Source organism: Hirundo rustica, chromosome 2 (assembly GCF_015227805.2).
Source record: "Hirundo rustica isolate bHirRus1 chromosome 2, bHirRus1.pri.v3, whole genome shotgun sequence".
NCBI classification, from domain to species: Eukaryota; Metazoa; Chordata; class Aves; order Passeriformes; family Hirundinidae; genus Hirundo; species Hirundo rustica.
In genome coordinates this window covers 31,499,002-31,524,759 of record NC_053451.1, presented here as the reverse complement: position 1 = coordinate 31,524,759, position 25,758 = coordinate 31,499,002, and the positions used below count along the sequence as shown (strand labels likewise).

General features: G+C 43.9%; 3 protein-coding genes across 5 annotated transcripts in view; 2 read left to right on the top strand and 1 right to left on the bottom strand.

Moving 5' to 3' along the window:
* Positions 1-7,278, top strand: part of INTS4 (integrator complex subunit 4) — a 33,597-nt gene extending 26,319 nt beyond the window's left edge. For 2 of the 3 annotated variants that reach the window (XM_040055130.2, XM_040055131.2), the window contains exons 20-23: positions 1,627-1,786; positions 2,110-2,253; positions 2,995-3,115; positions 5,423-7,278. In XM_040055130.2, the coding sequence (XP_039911064.1) occupies positions 1,627-1,786; positions 2,110-2,253; positions 2,995-3,115; positions 5,423-5,616 (619 nt within the window). In that variant the 3' untranslated portion in view covers positions 5,617-7,278. Of the gene's footprint in view, positions 1-1,626; positions 1,787-2,109; positions 2,254-2,994; positions 3,116-3,480; positions 3,745-5,422 lie in introns of those variants that run through there. The other variant, XM_058419289.1, reaches the window with a different exon arrangement.
* A 3,997-nt stretch (positions 7,279-11,275) lies between these two features.
* On the bottom strand, positions 11,276-21,797 carry AAMDC (adipogenesis associated Mth938 domain containing). Its single transcript, XM_040055129.2, has 4 exons — positions 21,737-21,797; positions 18,140-18,290; positions 13,763-13,858; positions 11,276-13,015 (listed from the first exon to the last, which is right to left on the bottom strand). The coding sequence occupies exons 2-4, from the start codon at positions 18,269-18,271 to the stop codon at positions 12,875-12,877; spliced, it is 369 nt and encodes a 122-aa protein (XP_039911063.1). The 5' UTR covers positions 18,272-18,290; positions 21,737-21,797; the 3' UTR covers positions 11,276-12,874.
* Positions 21,798-22,082: 285 nt separating this feature from the next.
* The window catches only part of RSF1 (remodeling and spacing factor 1), a 65,649-nt gene continuing 61,973 nt past the window's right edge, over positions 22,083-25,758 (top strand). Inside the window, exon 1 of the mRNA XM_040054836.2 lies at positions 22,083-22,299. Within this exon, the coding sequence (XP_039910770.1) occupies positions 22,098-22,299 (202 nt within the window). The 5' untranslated portion in view covers positions 22,083-22,097. The remainder of the gene's footprint in view (positions 22,300-25,758) is intronic.

Here is a 25,758-nt window from a genome sequence, read left to right as displayed (position 1 = left end):
TGTTGGAAAGTCCCACCACCATTGTCATCAGGGGATATTAATTTTGTTTTTCATCTCTTCACATCTCCCTTCCCTGCTGTCCTATATTGGGAACTGTCATGGGATGATAATAAAACAAGAACAACCTTTGTAGCTGAAGTCCTTAACACCAGGATGTTTTGCTGGTACTTCAGAAACATGTGCTCTGAATTAATTTTTTATAGCATAGCTGATTTTTTTTTCTTGTATTTATAAGGATTTATCTACTTTGAGAGGATGCTGTTTTGATAAATACTTAATTTTTTTGTTGTTGTTGTTATTCTGTCTCCTGGAGTCCTGAGAGTGTTTTGACCTTTCAAAGATTAGTAAAAAAGCAGATTACCCTTGATGTACTCAACATGTAGCAGTAAGTCAGACAAGAATTCTGCAGTATCTTTCCAGGCCCTGTCTACTGCTTTTGCCACCTCTCAGTAGTCACCTTTACTTGCAGGGAGAATAGATGTATAAAGTGTCAATTTGCAGGATCAGATTGATTCTAGTGAAAGATGTCCCTGCTCATAGGTGATCTTTAAGGTTCCTTCCAACCCAAACCATTCTATGGCTCTGATGCTGTGAAACAGTGATGAGTTCTGCTGATCCTGAGACTCAGTGTGAGCAAAGGATACACAGGAAATGAACAGTTCTATCCTCCAGCTCCAGCTGGGCATTAGAGTAGGGCAGATCTGGTCCCGTTTTCTTGTCAGTTAGCCAGCCACAACTGCCAAGCTTATAATAAGTGTGAATTTAGTCAGAACTAGAAATAAAATTCTGCTCAGCCAGCTAAGGATATATGTATCTCTGGACTTACTATCCAATTCCCTGCTGAGTCATAAAATCATAGAATCACAGAATGGTTTAGGTTAGAAGGGATATTAAAGACCATCTTGTTCCAGCTGCCCATGGGCAGGGACACCTTCCACTAGACCAGGGCTCCATCCAGCCTTGCCTTGAACATTTCCAGGGATGGGGTTTCCACTGCTTCTCTGGACAACCTGTGCCAGTGTCTCACCACCCTCACAGTGAAGAGTCTTCTCCTAACATCGAATTTAAATCTTTCCTCTTGTAGTTTAAAACCACTCCCATTTGTCCTATCATGATCTACCTGTGTAAAAAGTTACTTTTCCTCTTCTTTATAAGCTCCTCTAAGTACTGAAAATTTGTAATGAGGTCTCTCTGGAGCCCTCTCTTCTCCAGTCTGAGCAGCCCCAACTCTCTCAGCCTGTCTTCATAACAGAGGTGCTCCAGCCCTCTGAGCATTTTCATGGCCTCCTCTGTCCACCTTACACTGGGAACTCCAAAACTGGGCCCAGTACCCTGGTGGGATCTCATGAGGGCAAAGAAGAGGGGGAGAATCCCCTCCTTTGACCTTCTACCCACAGCACATAGCCCTTGATGGTGTCAGTTTGAGCACAAGGCGTGGTCCCAACACAGGTAACCAAAGTCATCTCTTGTGTGCATACTCATGTATGAGACACATCAGAAGAGGAATGCAGGTATCTAATTCTGTCATTATAACTAAATAGAAGGATTAGGTAGCTTGACTGAAAGTAATAATACTGTGGAAAAAGTTGAAAAAAGTATTTGGTTTTTAATCTATTCTTGACACAGATGTTTCATCTCTGAGCTCCCACATATGCAAGGCAGTTTTGTAGATAAATTGTTGGACTTAATGCCCAGACTTGTGACATCCAAGCCTTCAGAAGTGGTCAAGATTCTTCAGACAACACTGCGGCAGAGTACCTTCCTCCACCTTCCTCTTCCAGAGCAGGTTGGTTTAACAGAAAATCAAAATGCAATATCCTTGTGGACTGCCTTGGCTTCTGACTACTTTCTAATATACCATGAAGCTTTTAGAATTCAGGGTCTTGGTCAGACACAAGTGTTATTTATTTCTGCTTTGTTTTCTTATCTAGCATCCTCAGGACTACTGCTAAAAACATGAAAAACTTAGTAATTCCTGGCAATATAAAAAAAAAGAAATCCAAAGTTTATGCATGTGTCTGTTCAGAGCAGTAGTAATTATGATTTTTTTTTTTTTCTTTCCTCTTTCCCTCACCTTCTGATTTTTGCCAATCACTTTGCCCCTAACAGCTTCATAGAGCTACTGCAAATATCATTGAGCCTACTGGTGAATCTGATAATCCCCTGAGGTTTACGTCAGGATTGGTTGTGGCACTGGATGTTGATGCAACTCTGGAACATGTGCAGGATCCCCAGGGAACTGTTAAAGTTCAGGTAAGAAGTCATTTGACATAAAAGCAAACAAGATTATGTCTTGTGGAGAGCTTCTTTAGGGATGTCAATACTTTCAGATTGCAAATAATGATAAACTTTATTAGTAACAATGCTGGATTTCTGTGTTTTGACCAGTCATTCAGAAATTGGTTTGTCTGTAGTGCACTGAGAGTTGATTTGGGTGCAGTTCTGAGAGTTTGCTTTGAGCACTTGGATGTCATTCTGTGCTTCCACGTGCATTGTGCATGTGATGAACATGAACACCATTAAATTCTGGTGAGCTTCCAGCTGGTCTAGTGGGAAGAGGAGGAGCAAAAGAAGTTGTTCCAAGTGGCACAAAAATAAGCAGTCTCTTGGCTCTCTGTATTTCCAGGTTTTCTTCCTGCTGCTGAATCAGTAGTTTCAGATGCAGCTGCAGAGGTAGGAGTGGTATGATCCAAGTAAAATATGCAGCATCACTGCTTAACAAAGAAGCAAACAAAAACCTCAGTTACAGTGCTGAGGAAGAAGCTGATGTCAGTGTGGCCTTTTTTCCACCTGTGCTGTGGATTTGAATGGCAGCATGTGGCTGTTATATCCAGGGCAGCTGAACTCCTGGCTCCAAAGCCTGCTTGTCCTACCTTCCTGACTGAAAGAGAAAACAGCCAAGTAATGCACTGTTCCACTGTGCAGATCCCTAGTGCAGTTGTCATTCCTTTGTTGTTTGTTTTTTTATTTTTCCCCTTTTTTGTTCCCCTCTAGATATTGTATCCAGATGGACAAGCACAGCTAATCCATCCTAAACCAGCTGACTTCCGAAATCCCGGCCCTGGGAGGCACAGGCTGATAACTCAGGTTTACCTCTCGCACACAGCCTGGACAGGTAACGTTAATGATACACGTTAACGGGGCTGCACTTTCATTAGACACACGTTACACACCCACGGTCTGCGGGGCTCTGGGGATCCTGGAGTCTGCGGCTGTGGTTGGTGCTGCCCTTGCTGTGGATCAGGCCTTTGGGCAGTTACAGCTCCCTGTTTGCCAGGCACTGCTGCCCTGTAGGGAAATAGAGGGGCTGCTGTCTTGGGAGAGTCCTGGGAGCCTTCACATGAGAGCTGTGTCCAAGGTGAGCTCACCCACTTGTGTGCAGAGCACAGTCAGCTCTCGGAGCCAGGTCTGCATCCTCAGGTGAAGGCAGGGGATCACGGTAAACTGACTCTTTGTAACTCATTGTTTTGGGTCTCACAGGTGTCTGAGCATGGCTAAGAACAGTACAGCAGTATGGTTTCATTGCTGATTCAACTTTCACCCTTTAAATGCCTTAAACCCCCCACCTTTAGCTCTGATGATGATGTGACACCAACATTCACCTTCAGTCTCAGCTGCTGTTCACACTTCCCCACGGAAGCACTTCAGTAATTGGCTTGTGAACTTCAAACAACAAAAGCAGAGTTTATTTCCTTCGCAGCTCCTTTTGTCCTGTTTTCTTTTAATCCCTTCACCTTTATTCAAATGTGGGGATTTCCTCTGAGAGGTTTTTTTTTTTTTGGAGCAATTTCTCAGTGGATTTGTTGACTTTTTTTTTTAACCAACAGAATTCTGTTTATTGCTGTGTTCCTTCACATACCCTTTTTTTTTTTAATATAGTACTTCCACAGTGTACTCACTCATCCTGCTGTCTTTGTTTTGTTTTGGAGAATAAAACATGGTACTGTTTCTAGGACTGAAAGTATCTGGGTTTAAGCGTTGATCCTATTACTTCACCACAGGGAGCTGAAATCTTTATTTGTACTTTTTCAGTGTTCACTGGAAGGGCATTTTAAGCATGGCCCTGAGGGATTCTGTTCTGGTGTCTCCTCTACGCATTATTTTAATCACTAACTTTGACATTGGCACTTAGACATATAAAACGGGAAAGACAGCTGGGAGGGGCTCAAGAAACAGAGTCAGAATTCAAAGTGGAGAAATTGCTTTAATTCAAGACAATGAAACTCATTAAAGGCCAGCAGAAAGAGTGTGCTTGGGAAGGAAAATGCTGAAGTGCAAAGCACTGATTAACTGCCAGGTGTAGAGCAGAAGTGAAAGAGGTGACTGCAGGCTGCAAATAAGAGTTGGTGGAATGACGAAAAGGTGAGCTCAGGGAGGTGTTGGCTGAAATGTAGAGTAACTGTGCAAAAGGGTTATTTCTTGTGTTCTGTCTGGTGCTGATGATGGCTCAGCTGGAGACCCCCTGCAGTTCTGGACACGGCATCTTAAAATCCCGTGGGTTTCAGCAAAACGCACGTTTCATTGTTGTGGTCCTGTTACGGGTTATCCCTGGTATACAGTTAAGCCCCGCACACCACCTGGTGCTCACTCCCCAGTGGATCAGGTAGAGGATCAGAAGGGCAATGTGAGAAAACTCAAGGGTATTACACTGTGCAGCAATAGCTACAGCATCCCTGTGTTATTGATACTGTTTTAGTGACAAATCCAAAACAAGGCATCATGCGAGCTACTATGACGGAAAATTAACTTTATCTCAGCCCAAACCAGTACAGTCCATAAAGAAAACCTAAATAAATCTGATTTTCAGTCTAGAAAGGAGAATTTTGTTGGGTAAATCCAGCAGTAAGTCCAGGGTGGTACTATGTGTACTGAAACCCCAGTTCTGTTATGACCACTGTGACAAGAGTAAAGTGAAATCATCCTATGGACAGTGTTAGGAACCTTGATCTTCCCAGCTGCATAGTTGGTGAAAGAGAGGAAGAGGAGGTGTGATGTGTGAAAGCTTCCAACCAAGGAGAATTTTTCAGGTAATCTCCTGTGCCACAAATCTTACCAGATGTCATCTGGGTTGTTCCTGACATAAATACAGTGAGCAGGGCCTGCTAGTTCTGTGGGGGTTTTAATGATTGTTATTATGTCATTGGAGTTACTTTCCAGCAGTTATTTTTGGAAGTTGCAAGTTAGTGGTAAGATTTTTTAAGTGATGACAAAGAGAGAGGGGAGTAAACCTAGAACAGTTGTTAGTTCTGCTGTGCTGAATGTAATGCCAAAGGCTTGTTTTCTGACTCTGGACTGGATTCTGGTCACTCCAGAAGAGGTCTGTACATACCCAGCATACATGAAATTAAAATTAATTTGATGATGGTTGCTCACTGTGCAATGACAATCACGTTTTGATTGTTCTGGTTTTTTTTCTCTGCAGAACCATGTCAGATTGAAGTGCGGTTGCTGCTGGCTTACAATTCCAACAGGAGCAGAGCATCTACCAGAATCCCTAAATCTACCTGGAGTGAGAGCTTGGAGGCTCTCCCACCCTCTGAAAATGGCATAGAGGGGACCATCCCCTTCAGCAAGCCTGTCAAAGTGTACATAATGCCCAAACCTGCCAGGCGGTAAAGGCTGGCGCTGAAAAACCTATTTATGGGGTTTGTTGGGTTACATGAAAACAAGATGCTGTGTCCAAGATAGCAAACCAAGCCAAAACAGCCTAAACTTGCATAAAGGAAGTCAGATGTCAAAATAAAGCTGCTGGAGAACAGTTAGTCTCTTAAGCAGCGGGCAAATACAGGAGTTACTCAGCTAGTTAGGAGAGATTTCAGGAAAATGCAGGTTTTTCTATATTGATTCAACAGAAACAGGACAGTTCTCAATCAGCATTCCAGTAGTAATTTCACTGGGCTGTACCTTCAGTTTTTACCTATCAAAAGTCTTTCTCCAAGGCCTCTAGGTTGTCTGTTATGTATTTACTATGTAAATGCTTGGGCACATAAATCAATGTTATTTTTACAGTAATCTGAAGTGAAGCTGAGGAGTTCAGCATTTTGTGGGGAGGTTGGTTTGTTTCTGAGGGTTTTTGGGTTTGGTATTTTTTGGTTTGGTGTTTTGGGGTGTGGTGGGTTTTTTTTTGGTTTTTTTTTTTTTAATGTCTAAAACTTGCATTTGTGCACTGGTACCTAATTTCTTAAGAGAAAAAAATTATAATAAGTACTATTGTTCTTGTGTGGGAACAGCACCTAGGAAGGAAATTGCCAATTGCTGTTCTCCATCCTCTACAGCTCATACTGAAGCTTGTCCAGCTCTGGGGATGGCACAGGTTGTTCATGGTGCAGGGGCAGGAGGAACCTGTTTGTGCAGGTGGCAGAACTTCAGTCAGCAGGACATGGAGTTTAACTGACCTACAGCAGTAAAGCAGTTTGTCTTCTTTTGCACCTTTGTGCAGCTTGAGGAGCAATGTGATTAAGTACCAGTTGGAAAATTCCTAACCACAACCCACTAAGTTTTACAGGATCTGTTTCTGTGTGATGATCCTGGCCTGAACCAGTCTCAGTGCGATGTGAAAACCTATGATTTTCAATTCAGCAGCACTTTTGGCACTCAGTCTTTCTTGTCAGTTGTAGTAGCTGAACACGCTCTGTTCAGCAGAGTTGGGCAGCTTGTCAGTGTTCCCCTCTGGACATGAGCTGGGAGAACAGAGGGACAAGAATTTAGTTAAAACATGATACATCTGGAATTCCTGTTGGCAAGTGTGTCTGTGCATTGCTTCTGTGTGCCAGGCTTAGGGGACTGAGGAACCTGGTATGATTTGTATCAATCCTTTGGTAAGTTTTTTTAGGAGGACCTAATCTGTGAAACATTCTAGTGCAAGTGGCCAAATGTTGCCAGTGTTCATGAATCACTTCATGTTCATGAGGTTTTTTTCTTTTTATAAAGGGGTGTATTTTTAGGAAGTAAGCAAAACAGTGAAGAAATAATTTGCAGTTGGATTTAGTGTAAATAACTCCTTACATGCTTTCCTACAATAAAATTGGAAGACTCATGCTATTCTGTTTTTTTTGTTTGTTGGTTTGGTTTTGGTTGTTTTTTGTTTTTTTTTTTTTTAATAGTAGTGGTGAACATAGATGCCTGCATTGTCCTTGACTAATAAGATCACAGCATGTTTTTTGTGATTTTCATTTTTTAGTACTTGTAAGTTGTAGCCCAAAGGCTCATAACTGTAAAAATTTGCCGCTGCTTTAGGTATTCTTGAATTAAATTTACTTTCTTTGTGCTTCTGCTCTTACAAACTGTTTTTTGGTGTTTCACCTTTAGGGCACTGCTTTGAAAATCTCCTGCCCTTCTGACAGCTGAGTTGTTATTGTCTGACTTGTCTTTGGCATCCTCAGTTCAGTTCCCAGCAGACAGGGTTGATGTAGCTCTCATTAGGAAGCTGTGTCTGGGCAGGTATTTGACAAGTTGAGTGAGCTCATTACAGACTTTTTCCTTTTTCTTCCTCTCATTTTTGCACTTCACAAGTACTTCGTGCAGTTTGTCATCTCAGTACTGTTTCTAATTTAGATGGTGTGCATAGGCTCCAGACCGCAATGGATGCTGTGATAGGCACAGCAGATATTTTCAATATCAAAATTTTGGCACCTTTTTCTCTTGCTAAGTACTGGATCAAATTTCTACTGTTTTGTTCCCCTCATGCTGTCGTTGACCCCCTTCCATATAACATACCAGGCAAAGAGTGAGTGCCTTCTGTATTGCCATTGAGACTCAAGTACTGCAGGGCTGTGGAAAAGTTCTTCCATCTGTAATTTCAAGATGCCTAAAACAAGCTGAAAATGTAAGGCTGCTACGAACATTTCCAATCTGCTACTGAGAGCATTCTGCAGTTGGCTTCTCTTCTGTAGATTTTTTTCTCATTCCTGGTTTGGATCATGGAAGAAATCACAGCTTCTCCTTTCTTCCTTCGGTTTCACCTGTGCAAGCAGGTGACTAATTCATCATCCATCATCTAATCTAAACCTTCCCTCTTTCAGGTTAAAGCCCCCCTGGTCCTATCGCTCCATGCTCTTGTCAAGAGTCCCCCTCCAGCTCTCTTGTAACCCCTTCAGGTCCTGGAAAGAGCTCTCAGGTTTCCCCAGAGCCTTCTCTTCTCCAGGCTGAACAGCCCCAACTCTCTCAGCCTGTTTCCATAGCAGAAGTGCTCCAACCCTTTCAGCATTTTCATGGTCTCCTCTGGATTTGCTCCATATGTTGACATCCTTATGTTGGGGGCCCCAGAGCTGGATGCAGCACTACAGGTTGGGTCTCACCAGAGCAGAGCAGAGGGTGGGAATCCCCTCCCTTTCCCTCCTGCCCAGATTCAGCCCAGAAAGGCAGCTGGGTCCTTTGGGCTGCCAGGGCACATTGTGGAGTCATGCTGAGCTGCTCACCCACCAACACTCCCAAGGTGTTGCCCCTCAGGGCTGCTCTGAATCCATTCTCCACCCAGCCTGTACAAGTGTATGGGACTGCCCATCTCACACCGTGTTCCAACATATGGGGAATTAGAAAAGAAATTTGTATAAAAAGTGAGGGTTATTGTAGTTGTTGAAATCCGGATGTTGACTTTTTTTCTTCCAATCCCCGGGTTTAACACATTAAGGTTTTCCTGCTCTCAAAAAACCAGAGTTCAAGCTCTTTGTGTCGTCTCAGAGGCATTCATGCCATTCATCCCTTGTCCTTTAATTCTGGATAATTGTTGGGCTTCTGCACTGCAATAGCCTGTAAGATGATTGATCTCAGAATGAAAAGAAAAAACAAAGGGCTCTAGTCACGCACAAAGATAATTTGCATCTTTCATCTCTGTTGAAGGGGGAACAGAGGACTTCAGATGACCGTCACCAAAGTATGGGGAGTTTCTGTTCTCTCAGATTGTTCCAAGTGTAGGAACAGTGTGCCAGTACAGCTGCAGCCACAGGGGGACTGAACAGTCTCCGAAGGAAGGGCAAATAATCTGCTAAGAACCAACAATGTTCAAACACCCCTCACTTCTGCATTGGATCTCCTAGTTAGATGGAAGCAAGAGGGAAAAGAATCTGGCAGAGCAAGAAGAATGCTGACCTCATGTGAAAGAGGGGTAGCTTAGTGGTTTGAAGATGTGTTGTCCTATTTACCATTAACTTTCTGGATTTAATTTACGTAAGGCATCTGTGTGTGGGGGGAAACCCAGCTTTGAATACTTCTAGTGGGAAATTCATACCCAGATTGCTGAAGTCCACTGAAATTCATTATTGGAAGTAAGTAATTCAGTTACTGAGTCAAGAGCTCATAATGAACAATGTTGAAGCTTATGAGACTGGTGTGGTTTTCACCTGTCTTATTTTAAAAAGGACAAAAAAACCATAAATGGGCAGGAACACTCACTACAAAAAGTACAAAGCAAGTTCTGGGGAAGATGAAAAAATGGAGAACTGCATGACATTCCTGAATCATTTAGGTTGGAAAAGACCTCTAAAATCATGAAGTTCAACCATAAACCCAGCACTACCCCACCCACACTAAGCCATGGCCCCAGGTGCCATATCCACATGCCTTTTGAACACTGCCAGGGATGATGACTCCATCACTTCCCTGGGTAACCTGTTCCAAAGCCTGGCAACACTTTTGGGAAAGAGATTCTTTCCTAATATCCAATCTGAAGTGCCTCTGGTGCAACTTGAGGCTGTTTCCCCTTGTCCTGTTGCTTGTTACTGACACCCCACTGGCTACAGTCTCCTTTCAGGCAGGTGTAGAGTGATAAGGTCCCTCCTGAGCCTCCTTTTCTTCAGGCTAAACATCCCCAGCTCCCCCCAGGCTGCTCCTCATCAGACTTGTGCTCTTCACCATGCTGTACTGGTCATCATCTTGGATTCAAGCTCACAGAGATGGATTTTCCTCTGGAATCCTATCTTGTGTGTCTAAGTTGTACACTTCTTTTCATCTCATTTCACTGGCATCTTCCATTTTATTCTTAGTAACAGGCACTGGGAATGCAGAAAAGGCTGTCTTTTTACTTTACAGTTTGCTAATGCGGTATCAGTGGGACTTCAAAATATAAAGTTTTAAAGCTTGTGGATGCCAGGCTTTGCACAAATGCCGCTCAATGTCCCTTAAAAATGCTGGTCATGTTGTGTTTGGTGTCTGTGAGCCTTTTATGGCCTGTTTCTCCTGGCTGCCAGCTCAGACATGCTGCTTCACAAAGATAAAGGCTGGGGACTGACCCACTCGGCGGCAGAGCAGCTGGGGTGGAATCTTCCTGGCTCCCAGCCCAGCCGCAGCTCAGCTTTAATTTCAGCATCAGGGTGGGAGTTCACTGCCTACTGGGGGATCGTTTTCCTGGTGGGAGGCAGAGCAGTGGTGTATGTGAGAAATCCTGCCCTATAAAAGTGCACTCCCATGATTTGGGCTATGAGCCCGTAATTTTAACAAATTATTTATGGCTCTAGCTGAAAGCAGCAATTTAACAAAGATACCAGTTTGAGCTCTGCTGGAATTTTTTTGATGAATCAATCCCAGCTGCTTCCACCATCTAGCAAAGCAATTTCAGGCACCAAGAAGGAAGTCGGGCTTTCAGTGACTGGAGCAGCCCAAGTGGAACAGATGCTGTTGTGGGAACTGACAGTGCTGACTCAGGAAGCTGTGACAGGAGCAGCAAGAGAAGATGTGGATGGAGAAGACTTGCAGCAGACAATCTCCTTGTTGACACCCAAATTTTGTACGGCTGGTGGTGAAACTTAGCAGTTTACCTTTAAAAAAAGAAATCCATTTCTTTGCACACTGCAGCTCCCTGGTTTGAAAGTGGAATCTTCTGCATCCTACCAGTTGCCAAGTGAAGGGAAGAATTAAGAGGCTGCAGCACAAAGCTGGGTAGGGTACACCTCAGTCACCTGGCAATGCAAAATGGGCTCTGCTCCCCACGTGCCTTTTGGGAGGACAGATTGTGTGGCAGCAGCAGTGTGAGGAGCCAACAGCATTTGTCTCAAATGTAGGACCCGAGCTAGGCAGTTTTGGTGAATGTGGCATCACCATTAATGTGCCCCATTAACATGAAAATGTGTTACAAAAAAAAAAAAAAAAAAAAAAAATTAAAAGCCAGACCTGGAGGAGAAAGATAAGATGTTTGCTCAACTTCTCCTAGCAGTGTAATGTGCATGGTTCCATCTTTTTTTTTAACTACTGCAGTGTCTTCTCAGCCAAAGCATTACAAAGCCTTTTCCCATTTGAGGCTGCCTTAAGGCTCAGAAGCTCATAAAATAACACAAATACATGACCACAATTGAGAGAGTCAAACCACTCTGTTATCTGTTATTGCTATCAGATAACATTTAGTGCAAAAAGTCTCCACACTCTGCGGGCTGCTAGGAACTCGTTCTGGTGGCATTCCCTTGGGGTGACCACAGTCTTCTGGGTCAGTAGTTCACCTTCTCCTTCACACCAGGCAAGTTATGCAGAAAAATGTCACAGCAGCTACAATGAGCATTATGCCAGCTGCTGCGTCAGACAACACAGATGCAGCTGGAAAGGCACTTCCTGCTGGGTTATGTAAGATTCTGCCTCAAATGTAGCTACAATAACAGAAAGCATTGCTGTAATTAGGAGACTGCAAGATAAAACTTTCAAGTACTCACTTTCCCTTTGCTTTTATACCACTTTGTATTTTATCAGATAAAAGGTTTTAAATGATTACTAGAGCAAATAGCAGAAGAAGAACACAGTATTTTGTGCATCTTGGCAAAGTTATTGTGCTCTTCTATCAATCTGAGCCTCTCCACTACTGCTTGGATAGCTCCAAGTGCCTCAGGGCTTTTACAGCTTCATCCTGGTACTTTCATTACTACACACAAAATTAATTCGCACAGAACAAGAAATGGCGAGCCTGGTGGCAAAAAAAATCTACAGCAGGTAACTTGTAACTGGCAATACTGATAGAAGCCCACCAAGAAGAGCAGTCAAGAGAACTGTTTAAGTCTTCAGTGAAATAATGTTTGTTGGCATAACATTTAGATCATCAGATAATGATGACCAGTAACAAGTCTCACATGCATCCCCAGCTTGCCAGCAGTGCCTTGCTAGCAACAATTCAGACTGATTTCCTAAAGAACAATGTTTTATGTTGCAAACTCTAGTTTTGTAACACACCTTTCTGATGATTTTAAGCATGTAGGAACTTCTGAATCGATACGGATTAGACAACCCAATCCTCACAACTGGCAATTAATAAGAAAATTCTTTAAGGCCAGGTTTTATGCTTATATCCTGTAGACATTTTTCCCCCTTTTTCAGGCTCAATGAAAAATTTAAAAGTGCTCTATTATGTGATATTCATAAATTGGCAAATACCCTGACTGAAGCCACCTGCAGGAGGTAAAGTTGTACGTTCTGGGTTTACTTTTTAATTTATTTTTAACTTATTTGTCCAGTGATGGTAAAGCGCTTCTTTACCACCACTTTGTGTCTACCATTTAATTGTGCTTATCAGCTATTTTATGGCTGCATTCCAGTAGCCAGTAATGTAATTTAGGGCAATTTTCTAATAAAAGTATTCAAAACGTAATCTCCTGATTTAGTCAACAGGTGAAAAGTTAACTAACAAAACTACGGACAGCCTTCAGAGGAAAATTAGGTCAATCTCAACAATACATGGAAACGATTCTGTAGCTGAACAATTTAATTACATTAACAACTCCGCCTTTTGTGAGCCCTCGATTTTGTTAAAATCCTGAACCAATAAACTGTCTTCGCATTTTAGATGGGCAGCGCACAAACGCCTCGGCACGTAAGTTCACGCTCTGCTGAGTGCGCTTTGATTCAGCAGAGGTGTGCCCGTGATTTGGCTGCGGGCCGGGAAGGCGGAACGAGCTGGTGGAATTCAGCAGGTGGAATGGAAGACCCCGCCCACTCTGACACCCTGAGCAGCCAGGGCATTGTACTCCGCCACAGCCTTCTCCGTTTGCAGCACCAGCACGTCAACCCCGTTCTTCTTCAGATAGTCCACAGTGGATGCTGGAACCTCGGAAGAGAAAAGGAAGTCACAAAAGCAAGTACCAGGTTTTTTTCCCCTTAAACGGTAAGACTTGTAGAAAACCAGGTACTGATGCCATTTGTTGAACATGACTTAAGTAACTGCCGATAGCCAAAATGATAATGCTCAGATAGTTCTAAGATTTATTTAAATTTTTTTATCTTCAAAAAAGCTACTTTTATAAACACACTTCCTCTATCTCCTTAGCACACTTTAAGATGCAGTCCTCTCTTACAAATATAAACAGAATTGGAACTAAAAGAATTTAATCTAAATAAGGTGTTCATCCCACCAGAAAGCTAAAGACTTGCTTCTCACCAAGTAAAGCTCAACACTTCTGATCTTTCTGTAGCTAGTTTATCTGCTGAAATGACACCCTGGCAACACTTGTGACAAGAATGCCTAATTACCAAAGTATTTACAGCAGGCTAGAGAGCCAGTTATAACCTATTATAAGAGGAGGGGCCTAATGACATTCTGAAAAATTCTCCTTGTTTCAGTTGCTCCTGTAGCAGAACATAAACCTGTTTACTTCTTGACATTGACACTAATACAGGGGAGCTCAAATGATGTTTCTTCCAGGACCTGAGGGACCCCTGACAGGAGCTCATTCACACTGATCCTCAGTTTTTTCCCCTTCAGTGAAGCATCATCGATTTAATTTTCTTCTTCTGCTTCAGAGGGAGAGGGAAAACAAACAGTTCTCTTTATGCTTGTCACAGAACAGAGACCTACCTGCAAAGCCTCGCTCATGCCACGACCAATCACCACAGTTTTAACACCCTTCTTGACGACTTCTTCAAGGTCAGCTGGCTGCACTCCTGGAGAATGCTAAGTGTCAGGGAAGGAAAACAATAGTCTGTGTACTGACAGCATCAGCCAGGAAAGCTGTGCTTGTGTGTCCTGAACACAGAGCAGCAGGCTAAATTAGCAGAACCAAAATGTAACACAACCCTCTTCTGTACACAGTAGATAACATTAGAAACTGAAAAAGGTATTTAATATGCAGATGAGGGATGATAATTAACTGATTGATGGCAAGATTATAATTCCTTATTAAACAGTCAAAACCAAAAAGATGCGTTACCTATTTCTAAAATATTTATGTCTAACTTCTGGCATTTCATAAATATTAACAGTTAAAGTGAAATCAATCAATTGCAACAATACAGCTGTTTGATTTCAAAATAACAAAATCTACTTGTAAGAAAGATCGTTGCGAGCCAAAGTTTACTCACTTTAAATACAAAGAGCTCCTCAGATAATTAAAACTATTAAATAATTTTCTTGTTTACTTTGCAAATCCTACCAAAGAGGACTGAACTGTATTGGCTAGCTTCATTTCAGTTAACAACTTCCATTTCTGCAGCATTCTTTCTTTTGAGAAAAGAATGTTTGAAACCAAACTCCTCAAAGAAAGAAGGAACTTTCACAGTACAGTAACAGAGGTTTTAAAGAGTACACCCATTTACTGGTATTATGCTTTAAACATATGAATGCATAAACACACCTATAATGTTAATATAAAACATTATTATATTACACTAATTCTCCTCCTAGATTCAGTTTCTATGTATCTCCTTGTGGTCAAGAGTAAGGACATCCTGTGGCTATAATTTTGACCCTCTTTGGTGTGCTTTTTTATTTTTAAAACATAGATATTATTTGTTTCCCTCCCCCCCGCCTTTTTTTTTTTTTTTAAGTAGAATTCTGAAGTTCTGAAGTTTTCTAGAGGTCTGAGTTTCTCACTTGAAGTAGGTAATGCCGTGGTGGACTCATGGAGAATGGAGCAAGTAAGACTTTTCAAGCTGAATCAAACACATGAGCTCCTAAAGTTGCAGATGAAAAAAAAGTCTGCCATGGTAGAGTGCCACTTTCAGTGAGTGAGTAAAACTTATTCCACAGGAAAGTCTTTAGCTTGGCTGATGTCTGAAATTTCAGTAACAGAGGTGATTCACCTTTATGATTCTCCAAGTTCACAGAATCATAAAACACCTCAAGCTGGAAGGAATCCATGAGAATCATTCACAGGACTATCTTAAGCTAGAGCATGACTTAAGAGCATCATCCAGATGCTCCTGGAACTCTGGCAAGCTTGCCCTGTGACCACTTCCCTGGAGAGCCTGTTCCAGAGCCCAAGCACCCTCTGGGTGAAAAGCCTTTTCCTAACACCCCCTCTGAACGTCCCCTTGCAGTTTGACTGCATTTCCATGGGTCCTACTGCAGGTCACCAGAGAGGAGATCAGCACCTTCCCTGCACTGCCCTGCCTCTGGAAAGTGTAGACTTTGATGAGGTCACCCCTCAGCCTCCTCTTCTCCAAGATGAACAAACCAAATAACCTCAGCTGCTCCTCATAAGCCTTGCCCTCGAGGCCTTTCAGCATCTTCATCCCACTCCTTGGAACACAGTCTAACAGTCTGATGTCCTCCTTACGCTGAGGTGCCCAAAACTGCATGCAGAGCTCGAGGTGGGGCTGCTCCAGTGCAGAGCAGAGTGGTACAAGCACCTCCCTCAGCTGTGCTCTGCTTGACACACTCCAGGACATGTCTGGCCCTTTGGGCTGCCAGGACCTAAGGCTGTGCTCCCCTTAGTCCATTTACATTCCATATCCACACTTGGAAAGCAGAAGGCACTTGAATAGACAGAGCTTTCTCAGACCAAATCACTCCAAGTACTTGTTTATGACAGAATAGGCAATGCTTTTCCTTTGGGGTTTTTTAAGTAGACTCAAAACTTAGACAACAAGAATTGGTGTGTTTTACTGCAATTACAATAATGAGAATTCCGGGGAAGGTTTGCTGTCACGTGAGACGCACCCCTGAGATGTTAAAGCCATGGAACAAAAGGATTTTCTTTGGTTACACAAGACACTTTGATGCTAGCAAGAAACTAGTGTTACTAAAGGAAACATGTAACTTGATGAAATAACTGTATCATTGTTGATTTGACTGCAGATTTTCTTGCCCGTTCTGTTCTCTGGCCTTCATTTCAGCAGTATCTACTTCTTTTCTTCTGCCATTAGCAGATGGTACTGAAATGCAGCCAGCCAGAGAGAGAGGGTGCCATTCATCCCCAAGGGTTAAGGCCACAAGAACTGTTAGTGCTCAGTTACAGAACCTTGCAGGGCCAGTTATACAATTTTCCTGATGAAAGGATGCTCCAATAGACAGCAGTGTGACAGCAGAGGAGGAAAAGAAACAATTTATTTCCAGCTAGAGTGTAGGACATGGCTTGCATAGCTTGTTTTCCACACTTCAGTTCCAGCTACCTCCAGGAAAAACATGCTCAAAGAAAGTAGGCAAACTGTAGTCCATCATTAAAAAAAAATGGGCAGAAAATGCAGCTGTTGAATCCTACTGTTTCCAGTGTGGATAAAATTAAATTGTTGACAGTTGTTCTCAACATTGGAGATGCAGTCTAGAAAAAACTTTGTTCTATTCTTAATATTAGTTGTTTGCTATTTATTTTAAAAGAAAATCAGCTCACTCTTCAGCTGCAAGGACAGAACTGACCAAAAGCAGGAGCTTTACATTGACTTACATAAGACTTTAGATAGGTATTTTTTACTCATTGATTAAATAAAAAGGATGCCTCTCCAGAGAACCCAACTATTCTTTTTCTTCTCCAATTTTAATTTAACATTGACTTGTTTTTCAAGCCCTCTAAAGACGTATTGATTTAAATGTTTCACTTGTGACAAGAAGATATTCCTTGTTAGAAACTTTCAAAAGAAAGCACAGCCTCCTAAATGTTAGTAAGTGCCTATAATTTGAAACCAAAGTTTTGCAGTGGTTGGAATAAACGTAAAAATGTGATTGAGCTGGGAACTAGTTGAGAATTTTTCAGCTATCATTACCTTTTCTGCTTCTCCAGCCATGTGCATATAAAGCACAAAACCAGTATTATCAAACAAGGAGACAACAGCTCTCACCACAAAACCCAGCCCTTTGAACAGCCAGTGAAAACTTTTTGTTTTATAACCAGGCCATAAATAAAAAAAAATTTAAAAGGTTACAAGCACAGCTACCTTTTTCTCTGGAGGGTGCAGCTATCTTTGCATGACAGCAGCACCTTTCTCTGGGTATTATATATTCTGCATAAACAGAACTCTGATAGGTTAAAAAAGTTCTGTTCTCCCAAAGATTACAGGTGAAGTTGCAGACCCAAATGCTCTTCATTTCAGTTGTGTCAATATGAATCCAAGAGAGCTGCATCCTTCGTGTGGATACAGCTGCAGGTGCTGGTCCTGGTCAGTACATTGTTATTTTGTGCTTTAGCTTTTGCTTCGAAAGTGAAACTTTTTTTTCCTAGCCAATTATCTATCCCAGTGCAAGTCCTAATATGGGGATAATTATCAACATCAAGTTTCTAATGCAATATATGCTGTACTGCTTCTAAATCTGAAACATCAATACTGCTCCACGTACTTTCATCCGATTCTGACTGAATTCACAGATAAACTTTAAAAATTACGAGGGCAAGCACTTAGTATATGGCTTCCAAGAGAAGTCACTGTGTGATTAGCCAGACAGTGAGCTTTTCACAGAGAAAATAGTGCATGAGACACTGTATCTGCATATTTTTCCTCTGAAATATGTACAAGGGACCCCAAGGAAAACGATATAAACTAAACCACCTGCAATGTTGTCTTCCAAACATGCAAGGTCAATTACTGTCTACTTTTTTTATATATATAATTTTTTTTTTTACTTTTCATAATTTCTTTTCCTATCTCACTCAAGATAACTTTTGTTTAGACAGTCTGAAGAGAAGTTGTTACTGGCATCTTATGACAATTGCACACTTAAGCAGATGAGGAATATTATTTGAGAGCTCTAAGGTGTGTGGGAGTTGTTTGGTTGGGGTGGCTGTCAGAACTCATGGCAACAGTTGCTATATCCTTTTGCCTGTAGGACACTGTGGGACTGCAGACCCCTGATCCCTCCACAAAGTCACCTCCAAAACATACACCCAGTTCGTCCCAGGAAAATCTAACAGCTAGATGAAAGAAAAAGGCAGCTCACTGAATCTCTGGCTGGAACTTGAACACTGTTCTCTGGACTGTTCTGAGAGTCCTGTTTTAAATGCAGGATAGTAAACAGCAAACTTACATTAGTCCCGGTTTCTCGCCAATCCCACGTCCGGCTTCCTCCCGGCCATACTTTACAGTCCTTATATGTTGTAGAGCAGCCTTTCACCTTCATCTGACCCCAAGAAAGGGAAGCAATTTCAGGGGAAGACATCACAAAGTTGAACCGAAGTCTGGAAAAAGGATATTTAATACTTAACATCAGGCCAACATATGCAGCACGTTAATAAAAATGGAAAATTCTGTCCTCACCCCAAGGAGCTAGGAAGGAAATGCTATTACAGACTTTATCCACGTGGTTTTGTGACAACAGATTTGAACTGAGGATCAGCAGATTTGTTGAATTACCAGTCCTCTTGGGGATTTTGTGCAGGATTTTGGACAAATCATTTTACGTGCTAAATCTGTTCAAGTATTGGACGTTCAACTTTTAAAACTATCAACAGGAATCAGATCCCAGAATATCCTCTCACATCAGGGTTTTAATCTTCTCCCTAAAATGAACAACGACGATGATAATAATTTCCTAAAATATCAGAAATCTGCACTATTTCTTTGTCCACTTTCTTCTTTTACAATTAAATGAGGTTAAAAGGAAATGCCAAATAAACCCAACAGTAAAGCCAAGAATCAAACAGTGTCACTGTTAAATTGCTATAGAAAACAAGATTTTCAGGGATGTAAAGGGGTTGAGCCTTTCCCCAGACAATGCTGACAGAGACCAAGTCTCCCAAGATAATTATAAATACAAATAAGAACTTGTCTAATTGTTTGACCTCAATCTTCATTGTTTCAACTTAAATCCATTATTTCTAATCCTTTCTGTTAGGAACAAGTAGAACAGCTTAATCTTTGTCTTTTTCACCTTTTTTTTTTGTTTTGTTTTGTTTTCTTGAGGATTTCACTTAGTATTTTTATTTATTTCATAAACGTCTCTTCAGTCATGTTTTCTAAGTCTCTGCTTATTTTCTCCCTTTTTCTTTTGGCAGCCAACCACTGGCACACATCTTCCTTTGATGCCTGTTGCCTAGAACTTGACAGAGCCTTATCAGTGCCGCTGTAGCCCAACTGCTGGAGTGATGTTGGGATCTGCTTCCACAATCTCTGCTGGGCACCAGCAGGGCAGGGACTCAGCCTCACAAGGCACCGTGTCAGCTCCCCATGGAAGCTTTCCCCTCCTCACAGTCCCTCAGGTACTGCTGTCTGATTGCTGCATGATTCTGGCAGTGAATGGAAAGAGAGGAATCACAGGGTGATGATACCCTGGAAATGCTTTGGACTAGCATGGCAGTCCACTGACACGTCTCCAGGGCTGAGTCACCTCTCTGCCCTTCCAATTCACATGGTCTGAAATCCACATTGTGAAGAAAACACAATGTTTCTCCTGTAAAAAGAGGTCCACCTCTGCCTAATCTAGAAAATCTCTGTGGCAGATCCTTCCAGATACACAGATTCTCATCCTTTATTTTTTAATTCACCAGGAATTGAATAGTTTAAGTTCATTATATGAACCCTGGCAGCACAGATTAAAGGCAGTGCCCTTGCAAAAAATAAATCTTTGGATGACCATACTTCCAAGTCCTCCTGGAAGCCTCCCCTTCCTGTCTTGCACGTGCTACAAAAGATGCAGCACTGCCAGACAGGACGTGCTCTCCTTGGATTGCCAGAAGCAGATCTCAGTATCCTGCCTAAAACATTGCATGAAGGAAAAAAACACATAACTTTGGATTCAGCACAGGACTGAGTTTGCCAGAGGTGCTTCTCACACAGCGTAGTGGGGCAATCCTTTTCGTTCTCACTCCTGTGTGAAGTTAGTGGCACATGTGTCCTGTCAAACAGGAAGTGAGGCAAGCAGCTAGAGGGGACTAAAACCTGCTTGGATTCATATATTCTAGATTTTCTCATCACACATCCACAATGCAATGGATTCAAACAAAGATTTGTAGGATTTTTTTTCCAAAGGTCTGCCTGAAGGCAGATTCTAGCTGAAGAAATAACCAGCAGTAGTCCCAACAGAAAGAAATCAAAGAGTAAAGGCTGAATAAAGCACCCAGAACCTGGCTCTGAAGGATGAAAACAATTTTTGCCTGTGATACTTTTCAGATGAAGTGGTAGAATTAAACCTGGAGGTTAGACGGAGGGGAATGAACAATAAAATTATCAGGAATATCACCTTCCCCAATCCAAACAGTATCACAAGGCTGGAGCTGTGCAATCAAACAAGCACAAACTGCAAATGGGAGAGCAAGGATTCCACCCTATCTTTTCCAAACAGCATAAAAATAAGTAACTAGCAGAAATTAAGCAAGAAACTTACAAGGCACAAATAAAAATTTTCATCTAAAACTATTTCCCATAATACTGCCAGAGATTATCAGTAAAGGTAGGCCACTTGAATAAATAAGAGTTTCTTAGAATAAGAATGAACTTATTGACAGGAACTTTGGTCATCCTTTGATACAGAGCGTGGTCCAATCACTGAGGAACAGAAAAACACTTCTCAAACAAATTCTTTTTTAAATTATTCACTGTGAGAAATGTAAGGTATCAAAATATACAGTAGCCCTTAGGATCAAAAGAGACCTTAAATTAAGATTTGCTTACTTGCAAGTACAACCTAAAATAGCAATTTCTGCAAACTGCAGTAGTCCAAACACAAAGAGACGAGGAGCAGAAATGGCTGAGGACTCTACAAGCAAAGTTCTGAGAGTTTAAAAACATCAGAAGTAAGGGAAGAACTTAAAAGGAAGCAAAATGCACGTTTATGCCAGGAGACTGTACTGAAGGAGAGAAATGAAGTGGTGAACAAGGATGGCAGAAGACAAAAGTAGCTGAGAAGGAAGAGGAAGAAAGCTGAGATTGAATTGCAGTTGGGAAAGCTGGTGGACTTTAAGACTGTCAGCACACCTTTCCTCCGTGGAGGTAACCAGCATCAAATGGAATAAAAGAGGTGAACAAGAACGGTGCACCAGATAATATTTTATTGAGACGCTGCAGAAGGAAAAAAATCCAAGGGGCAATCTGAGACTGAAGGGGATACAAGGGGAAGAGTAAATCGGTGTACGCGAAGTTTTAGGCAGAACAAATTCCTATAGGGCGTCGGAAGACAACGTGTTTCTCCAGCGCTGCCTGGGAGCAGGGTCAGGAGACGGGCGACTTCCCATTCCCGGGGATACAGAAGCCAAAGGTCAGGATTAAAAACTGACAGCAGCAACACAAATAGAAAGGACGGGAGAAGTTTAGATCAACAGCGTAGGGAGGGGGAAGGTGTCAAGTTCACGAAGGAGGAAAATACACTTTGGGAATTCGGCAATTCCGTTTCGCTGGGGAGCCTTGTGACGGCGGTTAACCGGGGAGGTCACGGGGATCCCATAGTGAGAGAAGAGGGGGAACAGCACTTTGTGAATGCAGCGGAGAGAAGCAAGGAGCCAAGAACGGAGAACCCTGAGAAGCACCGCGGGGGGGTGGAGGGAGGGAGTTAGGAAGGGAAGGTGCAGTTCAGGACCCCCCGAAACACGGCCTGGCGTGACGGGGCACAAGGACCGGGACTGCCAGCGGCGCCGGCCGCGCCCTCCCGCCCGCTCCCCTCAGCCGAGGCTCCGTCACGCGCCGCACTCACCGCCCCGCGCGCGCGACCCCACCGCCCCGCCGGGCTCCGCCTCCGCCCGGCCCCGCGGAGAGGGGGCGGGGCCGCTGCGCTGCCGCGCTCTCATTGGGCAGCGCTCCCTGCCGGCTCCGCCCTCCGCTCGTTTCGATTGGTCGATCGGCGGGTCCATCCCCGCCCCTGCCCCGCCTTGTTTTCATTCCCCCGCGCCGCGCGCGGCGGAGGGGAGCCGGCTCGAGCCGCTCTGGCCGCCGCCCCCCTGCCCTCCCCTGCCTTCATCGTCCCCCCGGTGCATTGTGGGATAGTGGCGGCCCGGCCCGGCAGCGCCCCCTCCTCCCTCCCCCTCCCCAGCTCCTTCTCCATCCCCAGGTCCAAGATGGCGGCGGCGGCGGCGGCTCCTCCGGCCCCATCCCCGCCGCCCCCTGCCCCGGCGGGCCCACGCTGCCCGGGCTCCTGGCCCAACTTCGCCGTTGTCTGCTCCTTCCTCGAGCGCTACGGGGCCCTGCTGGACCTGCCCGAGCTGCCCTTCCCCGAGCTGGAGCGCGTACTGCAACCGCCGCAGGAGCCCGGAGACCAGGGTGAGCGACTCCGACACCTCTCTTGCCCGCCCGCTCTGGGCGGCCGGCCGAGGGGGGCCCGGGGGGCGGAGGGGGGACCGGGGCTGTCCCCCCCCCGCCTCCTCCCGGCCCCGGGGGTGGAGCGCGCCGAAGGAGAGGAGGGGCCTGGGATTCCCGGGGGGAGGGGAGCCCTCTCTCCCTGCTTTTTTCGGGGGGAGCAGTTATTTGTGTGTGTGTGTGTGTGTGTGTGTTGGGGGAGAGCTGCTTGGCCCCGCGGCGGGCACGGGAAGGAGGACTTCCCCCTCCCCTCTTCTTCCTCTCAGTGCCGCCTCTGACTGTGACCCCCCTCGGTCCCCCCCGCTCCCCCCCCCCCCCCCCCCCCCCCCCCCCCCCCCTTTCCCCTGGGTTCGTTCCCGAGCTGTGTGCGGGTGGAACTCCTTGCAGAAAACAGGGATAAGACGAAATAACTATTTTCGTTCAGCTTGGCGCTGGTAGCCGGTCTCTCTTCCACCTCCTCCCTTTCCCACAGCTTGGGGGGCTCTTCACAGCCTCTGCCCCCTTGCCCCCCATATCTCTGTCGGTTTTTACCTCTCCCCCGGAACAAGAAGGGGACACACACGCATCTACAAACACACGGGAATGTCCCGATGCCCAGTGACCTCCCCCCCACCCCCTTCACCTCGGTGTATCTGGGATGAGGAATGGGGGTCACGGAGAAGCCCTGAGCCCCCCCACGGCTGTTGTCGTGGGCCGTCTCCTCCCCACAAACACAGACAGCCATTGTGTGCCACCTCCATCCCTCTTTTCTCCCCCCTCCTCCTCCCCCATTCCCTCTTCCAGTTGCGGGGGGGGACAAGCTGTGGCTGCTCGCTGCCGCTCCCCCGCCGCCACCTGAGACGTGCGAGGTGGAGGGATAGGTTGTGCACTCTGCTGTTTGCCTCCGAGCTGCTCTGCTCCCCTCTCCTCCCTCTCCAGTAGCAGGTTTGGTTGCTAGACTCTCCAATCCTGGCTGCCCGCGATGGATGCGGGAGGGCCCGGGCCGAGAGAGCGGCCTGGGGAAGGAGAGCCGTGTGGAGGCGGCCGCAGGAATACGGAGGGGAGGGAGCTTGTTGCTCTTGATCTCTTGTCTCTGTTATTCGTGTGGTTGTTGCCTCTGCACTCTTGCCACATAGGGAGCCCGTGCGGCTCATGGCGCATGCTCGGCAAGGCCCCTTGGAAACTTCCTGCTGCTGGAGAAGCCCGGCTCAGGGCTGCTTTCGCTCCGACAGCCCCTGCTTTCTCCCCAAAACGCGCTCGCTCTCGCTTCCTTCCCCAGCAAGCCCACCCTGTCTGGGGCGGGGAAGGGGGGGGGGAGTGTGATAAAATCGGCGTGGCGGTGTTTCCTCGTATAAAGGAAGTTGTGTTTTGCTAAGCGCAGGTGTCCTGTCTGTGAATTCCCTACAGCCACCGCTGAAACAGAATGAAACGTGATCAATGTGTTTTTCTCCTCGTGTTGCCTGTCAGCTTGAAAGAGACAGCTGAAATTCACAAAATTCTTAAAACAGGGTTAGCTTTGTGGAAAACGTATTTTTGGATTCAATTCCCCACCACTCCTGTACCCCTTTTGCTATATAAAGGACTGTCTTGGTTTTGAGAAATGGTTTAGAAAAAATGTTGTTTTGTTAAACTGCCGCAAAACTTGTTAATGAAAGTCACTAACATCTTTAAAAGTTTGAATTTTTAGTGAAAACAGTAATTTTAAAGTGGTGTCTGCAGAGAAAACTAGTGCTTTTACTGTGTGTCATGAAGTGAGTGGATATGTAATAGTAATTTAGTTGTGTGAACTGCAGAATAAATTAAACTGAAAGGGTGAGATAATGGCCTGTGTTTTAAAAATACGCATTTTATTAAAAAAAAAACCCAAACACCACAATTTCTGATGACTTTTAAGTGCATGATGGGGGTTGTCAACAAGGCGGTGTTTACTGCATGACTCTTTTCTAAAAAGATTTCAGGTGGCTTGTGTTATGGAGTTGGCTTTATGGGTTAATTTTATACCTGTCGAATTTTTAAACTTCTATTTGTATTGCCCTTCCTGTTTGGCAAGGGACAGGTTATTCTCCCTGCTTTAGAACAGCCCTCCCAAATGGGAGCAGATGTACCTTCTGAAAATGTAATGTCTGAATTACTGGGGTTCTTTGCTTGTGCCTGGTGCAGCTGATGTAATTGTAGAGATAATTCTCATTTCTAGGAACGGAAGTGTGGAGGTGTGAAAAACAAACTTGGATAATTCTTGATGTTTTGTCTGATAATTGATGGGTGTCTTGGATATCTGTTCCTTTGGTAAAACAAGCTCATTGGGCTTGGTCTGTGGTACACTGTGTCTTTTACATTTTTGGGAAAATGGCTGCAGTGACTATATTTCTCTACATGATTTTTACTTCAAGTAGCCCTCAAGGTGGTGCTTTTAAGGGTACAAGTCATTAAGTTGCTAAACACTGATGGAAAACTGAAGGGGTTCTTTTATTTCTGACCATCTGTTATTTACAACTCTATGTAGTTTTCCTTGGAATGCAAAAGGATTTTGATTTCAGCTTGTAATGTACAGTTAGTTTCACTTTTGATACCAGAATTGCTTGACAGTGTGTTTGCAGTGACATAATAAAGGCTAAGGCAATAGCTACAGAACCTCAAAGTGTTGGGTTTTTTCTCCTGAAATTTTAGAAACTGGAACAAGTTTTAAACCTCAACTGTGGCATAGCACCTATTTGTTACTCCTCTTCATGTTAATCTTCATATTAATCAAAGAAGGGAATCAGTAGCGTGAGGATTTCCTTAATTATCTTTAAAATAGTTTTGATGCTCAGCGGTTTAAAAATGCTGGTTTTTTGGGTTTTTTGGGGCGGGGGGTTGTTGTTGTTGTTTGGGGGTTTTTTGTGTTTTTTTTTTTTTTTTAAGCATGGCCTATATTGTCTTGTCTGAAGAGTTACTCTTGGGAAATGCCAGCAGAATTTACTTCCTTTATATTAGGAGCTCCAAGGAGAACAAGGAGCTCAAGTTTGGATGTTGTTCAGTATTTGTATAACAGTCATATTTTCTTTCCTGTTAACAATTAGAACAAAGTGCCTGCTCATTATTAAGGAAGCAAGGTGTAACATTTCCGTACGGGAAGAGATGCTGAGCAGATGCTGACAGCTAGGAGGCTGTCAGTTATTTCTTAGGGGGGTTTTAGTTTTTTGTTATCACATAGACAGCACTTGAACTTCACTCTACCACCTCTCCTTAACTGAGAATTTCAAGACAAATAGTAGGGACAGCAGTGCTCAGGTAGGAATAGTTTTTGATAGTAGTCTGACTAATTGAGATATCAAATTAACCTGTATTAGTAGCATGTTAGAAGCTTTAGCCAACTGTACACAGGATTGTTGGGATTTAGTGGGTAATATAAAACACATTCTCATTTTCCCAATCAAGTATATGGTGTTGATTTCATCCATTACT

Excerpts from the sequence above, each read along its gene's own strand:
- AAMDC (XM_040055129.2), bottom strand. The coding sequence starts at position 18,271 with ATGTCTTCCCCTGAAATTGCTTCCCTTTCTTGGGGTCAGATGAAGGTG. Across the intron at positions 13,859-18,139 it reads GGCGAGAAACCGGGACTAAT|CATTCTCCAGGAGTGCAGCC; the intron begins GTAAGTTTGCTG and ends CCTGACACTTAG. Across the intron at positions 13,016-13,762 it reads GCATGAGCGAGGCTTTGCAG|GTTCCAGCATCCACTGTGGA; the intron begins GTAGGTCTCTGT and ends TTCTCTTCCGAG.